Source organism: Ursus maritimus, unplaced genomic scaffold, assembly GCF_017311325.1.
Source record: "Ursus maritimus isolate PB19 unplaced genomic scaffold, ASM1731132v1 scaffold_15, whole genome shotgun sequence".
NCBI classification, from domain to species: domain Eukaryota; kingdom Metazoa; phylum Chordata; class Mammalia; order Carnivora; family Ursidae; genus Ursus; species Ursus maritimus.
In genome coordinates, this window is record NW_024423897.1 from 35058747 (window position 1) to 35079723 (window position 20977).

A 20977-nucleotide genomic window follows, 5' to 3' on the forward strand; every position below is an offset into this window, starting at 1 on the left:
TACACTTGAAAATTCATTGAAAATATTGAGATATCAAATAATTTTGCTACCTCATCTTATAAAATCAGGTAAGTAGATGAAATTCTTGAGTTCAGTGGGGGGCTTTTAGTTTAGGTTTTTGTTTTTTGTTTTTTAAGATTTTATTTACTAGAGAGAGAGAGCACGAGCAGGGGCAGAGGGAGAGGGAGATACAGGCTCCCAGCTGAGCAGGGAGCCCCATGTGGGGCTCAATCCCAGGACCCTGGGATCATGACCTGAGCCGAAGGCAGGCGCTTAACCACCTGAGCCACCCAGACGCTCCATTTTAGTTTTTTTTAGTAATCTTTAGATTTACATAATTTAGGATTATTGGGTTAGCTATATTATTTTTAAGGGTTTCCAGGAAAATGAAATTGCACATTCATATCTGAAACTTGTCTTTTAATTGTTGAGAAATTCTTATCATTTAAACTTCTATTACTCTAGCTAAATTTTTTTTCTTTATAATTCCATTATCGGCCATGTAGTTTATTCTTTTCATGACTGAAAGACTATATAATCAACCATAATCTCGTTTAAATGAAATAATTTTATCTACTTCAAACATAAACATCTGCTTAAACCATACCTAATAGTATTATAAATGGTGTGCTTGTTTCACCAAACAATTTTGGTGTTAGCACAGGAATACACTGGAGGCTGCTTATTGTGCCTTCTTAAGAAGAAGAGATATAGCGCCTTCAACCAGTTGCCTCAACGCGAATTGAACCCTTTATTTCTTTTATTGAGGGAACTGAGAATCTGTGTTCTTACCTAAGGACTATGTTGAAAGGAAACAGATTTAAAAGTAATTATGATTGGCAGTTAAAGGGTTTGCCTAGCAGGTGTAATAGCAGCAGAATACTTAGAAAAAATTCCCGACTTTTGTGTAGTAGAGTTTTGAGGGCAGTCCTGGTTTTTGCACATTGTACAGGGAAAGCCAAAATGGGCAGATGCAAAAAATAAGAAACCATAAATTAAGATGTATATTGGTGGCTTGTGATTTTTATTGATTTTATGTTCCTAAATTCTGACCTATCAGTGGACCTTTCTTTTTTCCAGAAAAAAATTCATGTTTTTTGAAGTGAAATTTTTTTTTTTAAGATTTTATTTATTTATTTGATAGAGAGACAGCCAGCGAGAGAGGGAACACAAGCTGGGGGAGTGGGAGAGGAAGAAGCAGGCTCCCAGCAGAGGAGCCTGATGTGGGGCTTGATCCCAGAACGCTGGGATCACGCCCTGAGCTGAAGGCAGACGCTTGACGACTGCACTACCCAGGCACCCCTGAAGTGAAATTTCTGGGAACACATTTCAGTCTTTTTATTTTTAAAAAAGTATTTTATTTATTTATTTGACAGAGTGAGAGAGTGAGTGAACACAGCAGGGGGAGAAGCAGGCAGTGGGAGAAGGAGAAGCAGACTTCCCCACTGAGCAAGGACTCGATCTCAGGACTCTGGGATCATGACCTGAGCTGAAAGCAGACCCTTAACCAACTGAGCCACCCAGGTGCCCTCATTTCAGTCTTTTTTAACACAAAGTTCCGTGTTTTGGTATTAATGTGTTATATTTTTTGAATCAGAATGTTCAGGTCTAGTAAACAGTAGAGACCATTTAGTCTAACCCCCTCATTTGAAAGGCATTGAGGCATTAAAAAAAAGATGTATGATTCAATCAGTGGAGAGAATTTTTGTTATCAATTCTTACATCTGTTTTAGTGATTGAATCTTTGTCTTTTTCAATTTTGTTTTGCTAGAAATGTCCCAAATCACATGGAATTAACATTGATTGATAAGTCCAATGAAAAAAAGAAGATATGTAATCAGAAAGAAAATCTTGAAAGAAAAGATCATGAAAAGTTATTACAAAATGCACTTCCTGTAATAGGTGTTTGGGAATTTGAACGTGATGATGATGAATATATTAAGTTTCTTGATCTCTTCTTGAGTTATGTTCTTGAAAGAGACCTACGTGATTCCAAGGATTCTGGCATTCCATTTCTAACCAGTTTTTCTGGACATCTTAGAGAACACGAACTTAATTCTTTGCTTTTTGATGTACATACAACATTAAAACGACGTCAGGGCAAAACCAAAAGCCAGAATGTGTTTAGAGCTGGCTCCTGCTTTGTTGCTTCTGAGTCATATGAGTCTGAAAAATCAGAAAACCAAGCACCTTCAGCTTCAGTACTGGTTAATCAAGGAATCAGGCCATTTTTAGAGAACCCTTTGAATGAAGTCGATAAAAAGGAAGGGACAAGTGGATTGTTCGGTTTAAAACAAAAGTCAATTTACAGAATACAAGATGACAATTCAGAGAAACCTATAATCCAGAGATTGTCAAACCATTTTTTTTGGACTCCCAAGTCCAATAAAACTAGAAGATGTATTTTTAAAGCAATTCAGTGCAATGATATTAACCCTCAAGAAGATCTTCCTCTAGCACTAAATAACACATTTGACAGTATAAGAAGGCTGCTGGAATGGATGATACGGTGGTCTAATAAAAGACTGCTCTGTGATCCTGGTCTCACTGGGTTATCCTGTGAGCATAGTCCCATCATTCGTGTAAAGACCTCTACGGCTGCCATTCTTACATCATTGTGGCTTTTGGAACAACCATATTTTGCTACATGTAAGGCAAAAAATGCCATTTTTAAGGTAAGTACTTGAATTCTTTATTATATACAAATGAGAATTCTCATTGTAGATTAAATCTGTTTTTGTATCTCCATCTATGAAAGAGTCACCAAGTAACAAAGTTAATGACAGTGTTGATTATAATCTACATAATCAAATTTTTTTTCTTCAAGTGATTCCTTTAATTCTCAAAAGTAATTAATTAGGATAAAAGTGTTTTCATAGAGGCTTTGAGGCTTTGAGGTTTTATGTGTGTTCATAAAAAAGAAAAAGGAGTAGGAAAAAGGAGATAATTTTAAGTGATACTATGAGTGGTATTACATTTTTTTGAAGTGTCAGGTTGGTTCAGATGAAGGGCTAGGCCTCTATACAGTTTTTATTACTGGTGTCTCATCAGATGCATTAGGGGGTCATTTTTCTTATAGTCCTGACTAGAATTCAGAGAACCAAACCTAGAAAGGCAGATGAGTATCAGTAGAGAAGTTAGTGCTTATTAGCTATTTTTTCTTTTCTCTACCCAGTGGCAACTAGCAGGCTGCTTTTTAAACCTGTTTGCAAGAACAAATATTTTTACATAAATATCTTTTGATTAAATGGTTGCTGTTGCACTCAAAAAAAAAACACTGCGGAGATGAACTTTTTGGAAAACCGGTTTAGGTATGGTAAAGTAGTCGGAAATGGACTTTTTTAATATTTGGAGAATACTAATAGTTTCTATTTTTTTTCTGTTTTTTTATCAGCTTTACTGAGGTATAACTGAAAAATTTTGAGATATTTGAGATATTAAAAAACTTGAGATATACAATGTGATGATTTAATAGACATACACATAGTGAAAGAATTCCCCTCATCTAGTTAACACATTCAACACCTCACATACTTTTTTTTTTTTTTTCTGGTGAGACATTTAAGTTCTACTCTCTTAGCAAATTTCAGTTCTGTAATGCAGTGTCGTGAGCTATAGTTACCATATTACATTAGCTTCTTGGACCTTATTTACTTTATAACTGAAAGTTTGTATAGGCATACCTAGTTTTATTGCACTTTGCTGTATTGTACATTGCAGATACTGCATTTTATACAAATTGAAGCCTCAGGACAACCCTGCATTGAGCAAATCTGTCTGTACCATATGCTAATAGCATTTGCTTGCCTCGTGTCTCTGTCACATTTTGACAATTATTGCAATACCTTAAACTTTTTCATTGTCCTTATATTTGTTATGTTGATTTATGACCAGTAATCTTTGATGTTACTATTATAATTCCTTTGGGGCACCACGAACCATGCCCATATTAGGTGATGAACTTCATCAATGAATGAATGTGTTTTGACTCTACCAGCAACTGGCTCTTCCCCCATCTCGCTCCCTCTCCTTGGGTCTCCATATTCCCTGAGACACAACAGTATTGAAATTAGGCCACTTAATAACCCCATAAGGGCCCCTAAGTGTTCAAGTGAAAGAATCACATGTCTCTCATTTTAAGTCAAAAGCCAGAAATGATTAAGCTTAATGAAGAAAGCATATTGAAATCTGAGATAGGCCAAAAGTTAGACTTCTTGCAACAAACTGTTAGCCAAGTTGTGAATGTTAGCCAAGTTGTGAATGCAAAGGAAAAGTTCTTGAAGGAAATTAAAAGTGCTAGTCTAGTGAACACATGAATAATTACATGAAACAGCCTTATTGCTGATATGGAGAAAGTTTTAGTGGTCTGGATGGAAGATCAGAGCAGCCACAACATTCCGTTAAGCCGAAGCCTAGTCCAGAGCAAGGCCCTGACTCTTCAATTCCATGAAGGCTGAGAGAGGTGAGGAAACTGCAGAAGAAAAATTTGAAGCTAAGCAGGGGTTGCTTCCTGAGGTTTAAAGAAAGAAGCCATCTTCAAAACATAAAAGTGCAAGGTGAAGTAGCAAGTGCTGATACAGAAGCTTCTGCAAGTGCTCCAAAAGATCTAGCTGGAATAATTAATGAAGGTGGTTACACTAAACAACAGATTTTCATTGTAGACAAGATAGCCTTATACTGGAAGAAGATGCCATCTAGGACTTTAATAGCTAGAGAGGAAAAGTCAATGTCTGGATTCAAAGAACAGGCTGACTGTCCCACAGGTTCCATTGTACTGCTCTGTTCGGTAGCATACAAGCAGAGGCAGCTGCTGAGGGCAGTTAACTGGACCCCAGCTTTTTGCTGAGCTTTACCCTAAACTCCAAGCCCCTGTGCGTTTGTGCAACTACCCTTCTTGGATAAACTGGCACCAGCCAGAGCGCAGCAAGACCCTCCCACAGGGGATCAGTGTGGGTCCATGGCCTGCCTGGTCTGTAAAATTTGGAGTTTTGAAACCCAGCTGTCATGCCTGAGATAAAACAGGAACACTGCATTGTCATATAGGCAGACGGCTCAGACACAGGCAGGGTGAAGGTAGGGATCTGACAGAAGCCTGGGACACAGGAGGGGAGATTGTTTGCTCTTCTCTGAGGGCTTCCTGAACAGCGGTGGGCATGAACTCCCCTCCCTGGGGACAAGAGAGCAAACTGATGTCATTTCCTCCCCCCCCCCCAATCTGCACAGACAGACTTCAGTGAGCAGCATGGCACCCCACAGTGGAGGCTTGAGCCACTTACACCAAGCCCCACCCCTCTGCACTCTGCAGGTGCTTCTGAACCAGGGCAAGTGTGCTTGAGAGTCAGAGCAGCAGCAGCCCCTCACCTCACTCCCCTCCCCAGCCCCCGCCCCACCAGAAGATCATCACAGACCCCCGGCATGCCTCAAGCCTACTGACCGTAGAGTGCTGCAAAGCTTAAGCTCTGGGGGAAATAGGATCCATCTCTTCCTTCCTTCCTTCCTTCCTTCCTTCCTTCCTTCCTTCCTGAGAGAGCACATGGAGGGAGGGGCAGAGGGGAGAGAGAGGGAGAGAGATCTCAAGCACTCCATGCTGAATGTGGAGCCTGACATGGGGCTCAATCTCCTAACCCTGAGATCATGAACCTAGCTGAAATCTGAGTCAGATGCTTAACTGACTGAGCTACCCAGGCGTCCAGGACCTAGCCTCTTTTAAGCAGACCAAAACTCACCTATTTAAAACTCACCACACACTGGACAAAGTCCAAATACTCCCCATTGCAGGAAAGGAGAAACTCTGCAGAGGACTGACTTGAGGGGAAGAGCAGCCAAAACATAACAACAGAGTGCACACAGCATACACCAGAAACACTTGGTGAAGCACAAGGCCTTGGATGGTATAGAACTTCTTCTTAATATAGCCATTACTCTCAGGAGCAGGAAACATAACTGGCTTTCATAACACTCAGAAGACAGAGACCTAGACAAAATGCCAAGATGGAGGAATTCATCCCAAAAGAAAGAAGAAGAGGTCACTGCCAGGGATCTAATCAAAACAGAAGTAATATTTCTGAACCAGAATTTAAAACAACAATCATAACACTAGCTGGGCTTGAGAAAAGCATAGAAGACACCAGCGAGTCCTTTACTGCAGAGATAAAAAACAAAAACTAGTCAGGCCAAAATAAAAAATGCTATAACCCGATGCAGAATTGACTGGATGTAATAACCACAAGAATGGCAGAAGCAGAGGAATGAATAAGTGATGTAGAAAATAAAATTATGGAAAATAATGAAGCTGAAAAGAAGAGAAAAAGAAAGATTGGATCATGAACGTAGACTTAGGGAACTCAGCAACTCCATAAAGTGTAATAATATCTGTGTCAAAGGAGTCCCAGAAGGAGAAGAGAGAAAAAGGGGCAGAAGGTTTGTTTGAACAAATTATAGGTGAAAGCTTCCCTAATCTGGGGGAAGGAAACAGACATCCAAATCCAGGAAGCACAGAGAACTTCCCTCAAAATCAGCAAAAACAGGCCAACACCAAGAGATAGTAAAATTTGCAAAATAGATAAGGAAAGAATCCTGAAAGCAACAAGGGAAAAGAAAACCCTAACATACAAGGGAAGACAAATAAGGTTGGCAGGTCTCTCCACTGAAACCTGGCAGGCCAGAAGGGAGTGGCATGATATATTAAACGTGCTGAATGGGGAAACTATGCAGCCAAGAATACTCTATCTGGCAAGGCTGTCATTCAGAATAGAAGGAGAGATAAAGAGTTTCCCAGACAAACAAAAACTAAAGGAGTCCGTGATCGCTAAACAAGCCCTGCAAGAAATATTAAAGGGGACTCTTTGAGTGGGAAAGAAAGACCAAAAGTAACAAAGACCAGAAAGGAACAGAGACAATCTACAGGAACAGTGACTTTACGAGTGATACAATGGCACTAAATTCATATCTATCAGTAATCACTCTGAATGTAAATGGACTAAATGGTCCAATCAAAAGACATAGGGTAAAAACAAAAACAAGACCCATCTATATGCTACCTACACGAGACTCATTTTAGACCTAAAGACACCTGCAGATTGAAAGTGAGGGGATAGAGAACCATTTATTATGCTAATGGATGTCAAAAGAAAGCTGCAGTAGCCATACTTATATCAGAATAACTGTATTTGTGTGTGTGTAGAGTGAAACTTTATTTTTTAAACAAATTCAATTAGTCGACATCTGGGCAAAGTCGACATAGTACATTGTTAGTTTTTGATACAATGTTCAATGATTCATTAGTTGTGTATAACACCCAGTGCTCATCACATCTTATGCCCCCCCTTAATGCCCATCAGACAAACTACATTTTAAAGAAAAGACTGTAACAAGAAATGAAAATGGGCTCTATATCACAATAAAGGGGTTTATCCAACAAGAAGATCTAATAATTGTAAATATTTATTCCCCCAACTTGGGAGCACCCAGATATATAAATCAATTAGTAACAACATAAACAAACTCATGGATAACAATACAGTAATAGTAGGGGACTTTAACACCCCACTTATAGCAATGGACAGATCATCTATACAGAAAATCAACAAGGAATCAAGGGCTTTGAATGACACCCTGGACCAGATGTACTAAACAGATCCACTTGAGACACTACATTCTAAAGCAGCAGATTCTTTTTGAGTGCACATGGAACATTTGCCAGATTAGATCACATACTGGGTCACAAATCAGGCCTCAATAAGGACAAAAAGATTGAGATCATACCATGCATATTTTCAGACCACAATACTATGAAACTTAAAGTCAACCACACACACACACACACACACAAATTGAAAGACCACAAATACATGGAGGTTAAAGGATATCCTATTGAAGAATGAATGGGTTAACCAGAAAATTAAAGAAATACAAAAAATATACGGAAGCAAATGAAAATGAAAACATGATGGTCCAAAACCTTTGGGATGCAGCAAAAATGGTCATAAGAGGTAAATACATCGTGATACAGACCTACCTCAAAAATCAGGAAAAGTCTCAAATACACAACCTAACCTTACATCTAAAGGAGCTAGAAAAGGAACAGCAAATGAAGCCTAAAGCCAGCAAGAGAAGCGTAATAATAAAGCTAGGAGCAGAAATAAATGATAGAGAAGCATACAAGCAAACAAAAAACCAGAACAGATCAATGAAACTAGGAGCTGGTTCTTTAAAGAATTAACAAAATTGATAAGCCCCTAGCCAGACTTATCAAAACTAAAAGAGAAAGGACCCAAATAAATGGTATCATGAATAAAAGAGAGATCACAACCAACACCATAGAAACACAAACAATTAGAAGTGAATATTATGAGCAATTATATGCAAACAAATTAGGCATTCTGGAAGAAATGGATACATTCCTAGAAATGTATAAACTACAGAAACAGGAAGAAATAGAAAATTTGAACAGACCCATAACCAGCAAAGAAATTGAATCAGTAATCAAAAATCTCTCAACAGGGGCACCTGGGTGGCTCAGTCAGTTAAGTGTCAGACTCTTGACTTCAGCTCAGGTCATGATCTCAGGGTTGTGAGATTGAGCCCTGCGATGGGCTCTGTACTGGGTGTGGAGCCTGCTTAAGATTCTCTTCCTCTCTTTCCCTTTGCTCCTCCCCGGTCCTCTCAAATAAATAAATTAATAAATAAAATATTTAAAAAAAAATCTCCCAACAAGCAAAAGTCCAGGGCCACATGGCTTCCCAGGGGAATTCTACCAAACATATATAGAAGAGTTAATACCTATTCTAATCAAAGTGTTCCAAAAAATAGAAATGGAAGGAAAACTTCCAAACTCATTCTATGAGACCAGCATTACCTTGATTCCAAAACTAAAGATCTCACTAAAAAGGGAGAATTACAAGCCAATATCCCTGATGAACACTGATGCAGAAATTCTCAACAAGATACTAGCAAATCGAATTCAATAGTACATTAAAAGAATTATTTACCATGGTCAAGTGGGATTTATTCCTGGGATGCAGGGGTGGTTCAGTATTCACAAATCAATCAACATGAAACACCGGATTAATAAAGGATAAGAACCATATGATCCTCTCAATAGATGCAGAAAAAGCATTTGATGAAGTATAGCACCCATTCTTTTTTTTTCTTAGAAAAATTTTTAAAGATTTATGTATTTTAGAGAGACAGCACCAGTGCAGAGAGGAGCAGAGGCAGAGGGATAGAATCTCAAGCAGACTTCCTGCTGTGCGTAGAGCCCGATGAGTGGCTTGATCCCACAATCCTGAGATCACCACCTGGTGGTGTACACACACACACACACACACACACACACACACACACACACACTGGAATATTACTCAGCCATCAAAAAGAATGAAATCTTGAATTTTCAATGACATGGATCAGAACTAGAGTGTATTATTCTACAAAGTAAGTCAGAGAAAGACAAGTACCATATGATTTCACTCATATGTTTAAGAAACAAAACATGAATATAGGGGAAGGGGGAAAAAAGAGGGAGGCAAACCATAAGAGACTCTTAACTATAGAGAACAAACTGAGGGTTGCTGGAGGGGAGGTGGGCAGGGGATGGGCTAAATAAGTGATGGGTATTAAGGAGGGCACTTGTTGTGATGAACACTTGGTGTTGTATGTAAGTGATGAATCACTAAATTGTACTCCTGAAACCAGTATTACACTATATGTTAACTAACTAGAATTTAAGTAAAAACTTAAAAAAAAAAAAAACATGATTGATCAAATAAGAAAATAGGGGCACCTGGGTGGCTCAGTCAGTTGAGTGTCTGATTCTTGATTTTGGCTTGGGTTATGATCTCAGGGTCATGAGATCAAGCCCCGTGTTGGGCTTTGCTGTCTGTGTGGAGTCTCCTATAGATCCTCTCTCTCTCTCCCACCACTCCTCCCCCGACTTGCATTATCAATCAATCAATCAAATCTTAAAAAAAAAAAAAAAAGGAAAAAGGACAGGCTGACTCTCGTTAGTGGCTAATGCTGGCAATGTCTTTAAATTGAAGTCAGTGCTAATTTACCATTCTGAAAACCCTAAGGCCCTTAAGAATTATGCTAAATCTACTCTGTTTATGCTCCATAAACGGAACAACAAAGCCTGGATGTCAGCTCATCTGTTTACAAAGTGGTTTAGTGAATATTTTAAGCCCACTCTTGAGACCCTTACTCAGAAAAAAAAAAAAAAATCCTTTTAAAAGATTACCGCTCATTGACAATCCACCTGGCCATCCAAAAACTCTGATGGAGATGTACCATGAAATTCATGTTTTCATGCCTGGTAACAACTGTATCTATCCTGTAGCCCATGGATAGGAGTAATTTTGACTTTCAAGTCTTACATTGAAGAAAGTCTTACATTTCATAAGTCTATACCTACCATAGTGATTACTCTCATGGATCTGGGCAAAGTAAATTGAAAACCTCCTGGAAAGGATTCACCATTCTAGTTGCCATTAAGAACATTCAGGATTCATGGGAAGAGGTCAAAATATCATTATTAACAGGAGTTGGGAAGAAGCTGGTTTTAACCCTTGTGGATGACTTTGAGGGGTTCAAGACTTCAGGGGGGCGGGTAACTGGAAATGTGGTAGAAATAGCAAGAGAACTTGAATTAGAAGTAGAAGCTGAAGATGTGACTGAATTGCTGCCATCTCGTGATAGAAATTTCACAAATGAGGGGTTGCTTCTTAGGGATGAGCAAAGAAAGTGGTTTCTACGGATGGAATCTGCTCCTAGTGAAGATGCTGTGAAGATTGTTGAAATGCTGACAAAGGGCAGAGGGAGAAGCAGACTTCCCTCTGAGCAGGGAGCCCAAAGCGGGGCTTGATCCCAGGACCCCAGGATCATGACCTGAGCTGAAGGCAGATGCTGAACTGACTGAGCTACCGAGGCACCTCAAATCTTTTTGAGTTGATTTTTGTAAATGGTGTAAGATAGGGGTCCAGTTTCATTTTTTGCATGTGGCTATCCAGTCTTTCCAGAACCATTTGCTGAAGAGACTATCCTTTTCTCGTTGAATATTCTTGGCTCCTTTTCCAAATTAATTGACCATAGACGCATGAGTTTATTTCTTGGTTCTCTGTTAATGTTCCACTGATATATATGTCTGTTTTTATGCCAATACTGTTCTGTTTTGATTATTACAGTTTTGTAATATAGTTTGTAATCAGGAAGCATGATACCTCTAGCTTTGTTATTCTTTCTTAAGATTTCTTTGGCTATTTGGAATCTTTTGTAGCTCCATATAAATTTTAGGATTATGTGTTCTTTTTTTGTGTAATGTACCATTGGAGTTTTGATATGGATTGCACTGAATCTCTAGATTGCTTTGGGTAGTATGGATATTTTAACAACATAAATTCTCGTAATCCATGAGCACAAAATATGTTTCCATTTATTTGTGATCTTTAGAAATGTCTTACTGTTTTCAGTGTAAAGGTCTTTCACCTCCTTGGTTACATTTATTCCTACGTATTTTATTTTTTGATGCAATTGTAAATGAGATTTGTTTCTTAAGTTTTCTTTCCAATAATTTGTTGTTTGTGTATCTAAATGCATCTGATTTTGTATATTGATTTTGCATCCTGCAATTCATTTATTCTAACCTTTGTTTTTTGGTGGACTCTTTAGGACTGTATATAATATCATGCTATCATCTGCAGATAGGGACAGTTTTACTTCTTCCTTTCTGTTTTGGATGCCTTTTTTTTTTTTTTTTTTTTTTCTTCCCTCTTGCCTAATTGCTTGTTCTGGCTAGGACTTCTAGTACTATGTCAAATAAAAGTGGTGAGGTTGGGCATCCTTGTCTTGATCCTGATCTTAGAGGAGAAGCTTTTGGATTTTTTGTTTTTGTTTTGTTTTTGTTTTTTTGCTGTTGAATTTATTAGCTGTAGGCTTCTCATGTATGGTCTTTAGAATGTTGAGACACATTTCTGTTGTACCCAGTTTGTTGACAGTTTTTTAAATCATGAATGTATGTTGAGTTTTGTTAAATTCTTTTTCTGCATATATTGAAATGATCATATGATTTTAATCTTTCATTTTGTTGAGATATATCAGATTGACTCATTTGCAAATGTTGAACCATCTTTGCATCCCTGGAATAATCCCACGTGATCATGGTATATGATCCTTTTAATGTACTATTGAATTCAGTTTGCTGATATTTTGTTGAGTATTTTTACATCTTTTGTTCCCTGAAGATGGTGGCCTATACTTTTCTTATAGTGTCCTTGTCTAGCTTTGGTATAAGGCTAATGGTAGCCTTGTAAAATGAGTTTGGGAGCATTCTCTCTCTTCGGTTTATTAGAAGGGTTTGGGAAAGATTGGCATTAATTCTTTAAATGTTGGGTAGAGTTTGCCAGTGAAGCCATCTGGCTCTGGGGTTTTCTCCTTTGGAAGGTTGTGATTACTGATTCAGTCTCTCTACTCATTATTGATCTGTTTACATTTTCTATTTTTCATAATTCAGTCTTACTAGACTGTATGTTTCTAGGAATTTATCCAGTTCTTCTAAGTTGTCTGATTTCTTGGCTTGTAATTGCTTATAGTGGTCTCTTATGATTACTAGTGTTTGTGTACTATCTGGTTGTAGTGTCTCTTCTTTCATTTCTAAATTTGTTTGAGTCATGTCTTTTTTTTCTTCTTCTTTTTGAGTCTGGCTAAAGGCTTGCCTATTTTGTTTATTTTTTCCAAAATCCAGCTCTTATTTTCTTTGATCTTTTCTCTTGTCTTTTTAGTCTATATATCATTTATTTCTGCTCTGATCTTTATTTCCTTTCTTCTACTAATGTTGGATTTAGTTCTTATTTCCTAGTTCCATCAGGTATAAAGTTAGGTTGTTTGAGATCTTTCTTTTTTCTTTTAATTAATTAATTTTTGAGGGGGGGGCAGAGGGAGAGGGAGGAGAGAAGCGCATTCCCTCCTGAGTGTGGAGCCTGACATGGGGCTTGATCTCACAAACTTGAGATCATGACCTGAACTGAAATCAAGAGTTGGACACTTAACCATTTGAGCCACCCAGGCACCCCTAGATCTTTCTTTTTTCTTAATGCAGACATTTATTGCTGTGAACTTCCCTCTTAAGACTGCTTTTGCTGAGCCTCACAAGTTTTGGTATGTTGTGTTTTCATTTTCCTTTGTTTCAAGATATTTTTTTTTACTTCCTTTTTTATTTCACCTTTGAGTCATTCGTTCTTCAGGAGCATGTTTAATCTTGCATATTTGTGATTTGCACAGTTTTCTTCTTGTAATTGATTTCTAGTTTCATATCGATGTTGGGAAAATGCTCAATATGATTTTAATCTTAAATTTATTAAGACTTGTTTTTATGGCCTAACATATAATCTCTCCTGGAGAATGTTCCATATGCCCTTGGGAAGGATGTGTATGTTGCTGCTATTAGATAGAATGTTTTGTAAGTGTCTGTTAGGTCCATCTGACCTATCATGTGGTATTGAACTCCTCTACTGTTGTTGTATTGCTGTCTATTTCTCTCTTCATTTCTGTTAATATTTGCTCTGAATATTTAGTTGCTTCTATATTGGCTGTATACATATTTACTAATGTTAAATGTTTTTGATGGATTGACCCCTTTATCATTATATAATGTCTTTCTTTATCTCTTGTTACATTCTTTGGCTTAAATTCTGTTTTGTCTGATATAAGTATAACTACTCCTGTTTTCCTTTCATTTCCATTTGCATGGGATATTTTTCCATCTCTTCACTTTCAGTTTCTGTGTGTCCTTAATGCTTAAGGGACTCTCTTATAAGCAGTGGCTAGTTGAGTCTTTTTTTTTCCATCCATACAACAACTCCCTGTCTTTTTTTTTTTTTTCCTTGTCAGTGAGAAATTTTTCAGAAGGATGCAGGAAAATCTTGTGAAATCTATTTGAGGAAATACAGCTGGTCATTATGGCAACTGGAAAGTTACCAGTGAGCTCTTCTTCTTACCGCCTTATTTTGGGGAACACTTTACCTGTCATTTCTTCTTCTCTTTGCAAGAATATTCCATTCTCTATGTAAACTCTCTTCCTTTTTTAGACCCTTTTTCTGCTCCTCTAGACCTTTGCAAGTTTCACTCAGATGTGGCTACTTGTGATCCTAACTCCATAGAGCCTTATGGTTCCAAGGCCAGTGCGGCTCGGCTGTATTTTCCATGCCATTCATATTTTTAAGAAAGACTGATTGGCTCAGCTTAGATCAGGTGGCCATCCAACCTGATCAGCTCTGGTAGTAGTGCAAGGTCAAACAGAATAAAGAAAGTTCCTCAGACCTAAGCCAGGACTGTTAGGAGAACTCTCCCTGTCTTTTGATTGGATAATTTAGTCCATTTTTAATTTTAATTTTAATTTACTTATTTATATTTATTTATCCTTTTAAGATTTATTTATTTTTATTTATCCTTTTAAGATTCATTCGTTCATTTTAGAGGGGGAGAGCATGCAGCGGGGAGGGACAGAGAGAGAGAGGGAAAGAGAGAATCTCAAGCAGACTCCCCAGTGAGCATGGGGCCTGACATGGGGCTTGATCTCCCAACCTTGAGATCATGCCTGAGCCAAAATCAAGAATCAGACACTTAACTGACTGAGTTACCCAGATGCCCCTCCTCCATTTATCTTTAAATTAATTATTGATAGGTATGGACTTAATATTGCAATTTTCTTGATTTTTTTCAGGGTTTTTTTTTTTAAGTTCTTTCTCTTTTCTCCTCTGTTATTGGATTACTTTCTGTAATGATATACTTTTTCTTCTTTTTTTTTTTTATGTATATTGTAGGTTTTTGTTTTGTAGTTATCATGAAGCTTACATAAAACATGCTGTATTTATAATACTCTATTTTAAGGTGGTAACAACTTAACTTTTAATACCTACAAAATCTCTATGTTTTTACACTCCCTTTCCTCCCACATTTTTATGTTTGTGAAGTAAAAATTTGCATCTTTTTACATTGTGTATCTATTAGCAAATTATTATAGTTACTTTTAATTCTTCTTTTAATCTTCATACTAGAGTTGTGTATTACCCACCACCATTATAACACTAGAGTATTCTGAATTTAACTATATATTTACCTTTACCAGTGGGTTTTATACTTTCACATATTTTCTTGTTACCCATTAGTTTTCTTGTTTCAGCTTGAAGAACTCCCTTTAACATTTCTTGTAAGGCTGGTATAGTGGTCATGAACGCTTTCAGTTTTTGACTGCCTGGGAAAATCTTTCTCTCTCCTTCAGTTCTGAAGGACAACTTTGCTGGGTAGAGTATTCTTGGTTAACAGTTATTTTTCCCCCCAGCACTTTGAGTATGTCATTCCCACTCCCCTTGGCCTGCAAAGTTTCTACTGAAAACGCTGATAACATTAAGGGGCTTCCTTATATGTAACAAGTTTTTTTTTTTTTTTTTTTTTTTTGCCATTTTTAAGATTCTTTATTTGTCTTTAACTTTTGACAATTTAATTATAATGTGCTTCAGTGTAGGTCTTTTTGGGTTTGTATTATTTAGAACCCTGTGGGCTTCCTGGATCTGAATGTCTGTTTCTTTCCTCAGATTTAAGAAGTTTTCAGTTATTATTTCTCAGAATAAGCTTTCTGCTCCTTTCTCTTTTGCCTCCCTCTGGGACCACTAGAATGCATATAATTGTCTACTTTATGGTGTCCCATAAGTCCGTTAAGTTATCTTCACTCTTTTACATTTTTTTTCCTTTTTGCTCCTCAGATTGGATGAATTCCAGTGCCCTGCCATCAAATTTTCCGATCCTTTCTTCCACTTGATCCAGTCTGCTTTTAAACCTCTTCATTGAATTTTTTGTTTCAATTATCATGTTCTTTAGCTCTGTAATTTCTGTTTGTTACTTTTTTGTGTTTTCTCTTTGTTGAAATTCTCACTTTGTTCATGCATCACTTAAATGTTCACTTTATTCATCACCTGACTTCCATGACCGTGATTTTCTCTGTCAGGATATATCATTGTTTCCATTTCATTAAGATCTGTTTCTAGAGATTTATCTTGTTCATTTGTTTGGAACATATTCCTGTTTCTTCATTTTACTTGACATTCTGTGTTGGTTTCTGTGCATTAGATAAAGCAGCCACATCTCCCAGGTTGGATAGAGTGGTCTCGTGTAGGAGATGAACATCATCAATCCCCTGAGCTTTTGGTTAGCCCTGAAATCTTTGGATGGTCTAAGTCTTCTTCTTTGTTCTTAGTGGTTCCCAGTAGCTGGGGGTATGCCAAGACCTATATCAGTGTCCCAAAGGTGTAGGTCACATTTAGCATGTAGGTGCACAGTGATTGGAAGCTGGACTCCGAGGCAGCATGTGACGAAGTATGTCGGTAAGCCCTTTCTGGGGAGAAACTGGAAGATGGGCATTTTTGCTCACTCTCTGTGAAGTAGGCTCAGGTGTATAACTACAGGGGGGTGTTCCTCCAGTCATTAAGAACTGCTTCTTTGTTTGCTACATTCCTGTGGGACTCATAAATGCAAGTTCAGTTAGCTGTCAGAGACACGTGATTTGGGGACCTGTCCTTCAGTCAGCAGCTGCAAAAGTTGGGGCACCCAAATGTGTGTACAAGCTGCTTGCAGGGAGATATTGATGACTTCGAATGGGCTAGAGAGAGAAGGCAGGGGAGGCGTCCATCTGCTTGCCAGACTCCTGGGTATCATAGTTAGCCCCTAGAAGTATGCAGCGGGATTCCTTCCAGGGGAAGACTGGGAGATGGGTGTTTTCACCTGTTCCTCTGTGCTGAGCCTTTTGGGGATAGCTGCAGTGAGTACTTGTGCACCTGTTAGTTGCTGCTGCTTTGTTTGCTATGGTCCTGTGGGACTTATGGATGCAACCCTCATTGGCTTTCAGAGCTAGGTGTTTTGGAGGCCCATCCCTCAAGTGGGAGTCTTAAAAGTTAGAGTACTAAGTGTGGAGTCCAAACCCTTCACTTCTAAGAGTGAAGTTGGGAGTTCCCTCCTGTTTATAGGGTGCTGTGCCACAGGTGGGATATATGGTGAGAGTGTGTCTCAGCCTTTCCTACCTATCTCTGTGTGGATATTTTCTCATTTGCTTGATATGTAGGAATCTATCAGCTAGTTTCTAGATTTCTTTCAGCATTAATTGCTTTGTGTGTAGTTGTACATTTAGTGTGTCTGTGGGAGGGGGGAATTCAGGAGCCTCCTATGTCACCATCTTGGTTGACTTACCTCTACCTGTTCTAATTCTGTATTTGTTCTCTTTCATTTTACTTTTTTGTTTTGTTTTGTGGGGAGAGAAAAGAGAGAGAGAGAACCAAATTTGTTCTATTTTAAAGTGCCTTCATTCTGGGGCCTTGGCTGGCTCGGTGGTAGAACATGGGACTCTTGATCTTGGGGTTGTGAGTTCAAGCCCCATGTTGGGTATATAGATTACTTTAAAAAAAATTAAAAATTAAAGTTAAAATAAAAAACAATAAAGTGACTTCATTCTAAAATAATTTATTCTAAGTTTCAGGGGATGTGTGTATATTTTGTTTTTACGAGATCTTTTTCATTTCTTGAGATCAGTGTTTGTTATTCCTAAGGTAGTTTACTTAAAATACTGTGATATTTGTTTTCACTGAAATTTGTGTTTCTAGGTGAGGCGTACCCAAATTTCTAAATAAGAGACTTAAAAGAGATACATCCCTGTATTTTTAGCTGCATATATTTTTACTTGCGTATATTTTTACTCATTGTGTCATATTGGAATAATTACTAAGTGCCTTTATAATAGCAAAAAGAGTTAAGTGAAAGCAACTTAACATTTTTATTGTTATTGTTTTGTGACTTGAAAACATTGGTAACATACCTTACAAGTTTGGGTTTTTTAAATTTATTTTTATATTTTTAAAAGATTTTTTTTTTTTAATTTGAGAGAGAGAGTGAGCGAGCACGGGGGGGGGGAGCAGAGGGAGAAGGACAAGCATATTCCATGCTGAGTGCAGACCTGAGACCATGACCTGAGCCAAAATCGAGTCATGCTTAACCAACTGAGCCAGCCAGGCACCCCCCGTTACAAATTTATAAGGCTGATTTCTTTACAATACTATTTAGGTGGTCAGATTTGTTTTTTTCCAGGTGGAATAAAGACTTGAACATTGCCTCAGCATCAAATATTGAGTTATAGAAATGCAGTAAATACTTGATAAATGAATGAAAGATTTAATCAGAAGTAGGTCTGTAGAAAATATTAATAATCTAAAACTGTAGTGAAAAGTATGGGATTCGATTGTGAATGCTAATTAATGTAAATGGTTTGTTTTTAGGTGCTAGAAAATCATCACTCTCAGTCTCAGAGTGGACCCAACATTGAGCATGATTGCAAAACAGAAGCTGGCTGTTCTGTTGCAGTATTCACTCAAGGTGGCACTGAGGAAAGAAATGATCAAAATGAATCTCATCAAAGTATCTTGAAGTAAGTTTTTGACTATACATTCCTTTTCAGTGGATGATACCTCTTTGATGGTGTTTGGGCTTAATGGCAAGAATCGAACCCCTGAAAGGTAAAGGAATGAGCATTTCTTTGAACTGTGGAGAAGGAGGAAGTGAGTGCTTTCTGAAGTAGTTTAACAATTCATTGCAAAATATATTTCTTCCCTTTTGTTCTAGCTTATATCTCCTGAGAGAGGAGCTAATTCTCATTCTGAGAGATCCTTTCATTATATTAATTGATTTCCTGTGTCAGAGGAAGTTGAGCTAATCATTTCATCCATTTTTACATATGAAGCAATATATCTTTGAATAACAAGGTTGAGCCTTTAATAGCAGGGAGATTCCTTTGTGAGAATGGCAGAGTTCATAGGTTGAAATTATTCCAGTTATTTGAGTAAATAAAATGGGGATATTTAGTCATGCATTGAACAACCTTTTCTTGAGTTTCTACTATGTACCAGACGTGGTTAAAAAACAGAACACTATAAATATGAAACCTAATGTTCCTTTTCTGTAAACAGAATCAATTGAAAGCAAGATTTTGTTTCTAAGAATGAGTTATAATTCTAGCTCCTTTATTTTTGTCAATAGAATGCCAACTGAAGCATATAATCCTGAAATAAAAGAAACCAAAGATGAGATTATTTCTGTTACTAATGATACTGAAAAAGAATTTATAGATATTGATGAGGACCTTTTAGAAGTAGAAACATTTAACCAAGAGGAAATGGAAATACACCAATCAGACTATGAAGGTCAGTTCATTTGGCTAATCTTTTTATTTAGTTTTTATTAATTTGAAATCAGTGAATGATTATCTGAGATAATTTATTTAGTCTTATATCTAAATTAGTATGTTTATAATTGCCTAAAACCAAAAGTTAAAAGAGAGCATGGGGTGCCTGGGTGGCTCAGTTGGTTAAGCATCCTACTCTTGATTTTAGCTCAGGTTGTGATCTTGGGGCTGTGGGGTCGAGCTCTGTGGCAGGCTCTGCACTTAGTGGACAGTCTGCTTGAGATTCTCTCTTTTCCTCTCCCTCTGCCCCTTCCCGACTAAAATAAATAAATCTTGAAAAAAAACGAGTGTAATATATATGAAATTTTGAATGCACTAACTCATAACCTGAATTTACAATTCTTGGGCCTTTTTGGTTATGTATCTATCATAGGCCTCTTCATTTTTGTGAACCAATTCTGTGACCCTTTCCTTGACAGTCTTTGTTAAAACAGAAACTCTCAGAGCTTTGCGTGGAGTTAAACACACTGATATCAGGTCTCTCAAGGCTCATATGGATTCACTTGATGGGGAGGGGTTGTCTTCAGGTGTTTTTAAAAAACATTTTTATATGTCTGTTGACCATTTCTATGTCTCCTTTGGAGAAATGTCTGTTCATGTCTTCTGCCCATTTCTTGATTGGATTATTTGTTCTTTGGGTGTTGAGTTTGATAAGTTCTTCATAGATTTTGGATGCTAGCCCTTTATCTGATAAGACATTTGCAAACATCTTCTCCCATCCTGTCAGTGCTCAACATCACTCAGCATCAGGGAAATAGAAATCAAAACCACAATGAGATATGACCTCACACCGGTCAGAATGGCTAAAATCAACAACTCAGGAAGTGACAGATGTTGGCGAGGATGCGGAGAAAGGGGAACCCTCTTACACTGTTGGTGGGAATGTACTCTGGTGCAGCCACTCTGGAAAACAGTAGGGAGGTTCCTTAAAAAGTTGAAAATAGAGCTACCCTCGACCCAGCAATTGCACTACTAGGTATTTACTCTAAGATACAACTGTAGTGATCTGAAGGGGCACCTGTACTCCAGTGTTTATAGCAGCAATGTCCACAATAGCCAAACTATGGAAAGAGCCCACATGTCCATCAACAGATGAGTGGATAAAGAAGATATTATGTGTGTGTGTGTATGTATATATATATATAATGGAATACTACTCAGCCATCAAAAAATGAAATCTTGCCATTTGCAACGACATGAATGGAACTAGAGGGTATTATGCTAAGCAAAATAAGTCAATCAGAGAAAGATAATTACCATATGATCTCACTCACGTATGGAATTTAAGAAACAAAACAGAGGATCATGGGGGAAAGGAGGGAAAAATAAAACAAGATGAAATCAGAGAGGGAGACAAACCATAAGAGACTCTTAATCATAGGAAACAAGCTGAGGGTTGCTGGAGGGGAGGGTGATGGGGGGAGGGGGTAACTGGGTGGTGGACTTTAAGGAGGGCATGTGATGTAATGAGCACTGGGTATTATACAAGACTAATGAATCACTGACCTCTACCTCTGAAACTAATAATACACTGTATGTTAATTAATTAAATTTAAAGAAACTTTTTATAAGGAAGATAGAAAATATTTCTGCCATTATACTTGTTTCCTGTAATATTCCTGAAACTTCTAAAAAGTAAACTGATTTTTTCTTTTCTTTTTTTAAAGATTTTATTTATTTGAGAGAGAGAGAGAGAGAGTGAGCATG

General features: G+C 37.6%; 1 protein-coding gene across 1 annotated transcript in view; it reads left to right on the top strand.

Annotated features, from left to right (window-relative positions):
* CPLANE1 (ciliogenesis and planar polarity effector 1) overlaps nucleotides 1-20977 on the top strand; it is a 130693-nt gene that overhangs the window by 45094 nt on the left and 64622 nt on the right. The window contains exons 25-27 of the mRNA XM_040630494.1: nucleotides 1772-2675; nucleotides 18309-18457; nucleotides 19066-19229. Of these exons, the coding sequence (XP_040486428.1) occupies nucleotides 1772-2675; nucleotides 18309-18457; nucleotides 19066-19229 (1217 nt within the window). The remainder of the gene's footprint in view (nucleotides 1-1771; nucleotides 2676-18308; nucleotides 18458-19065; nucleotides 19230-20977) is intronic.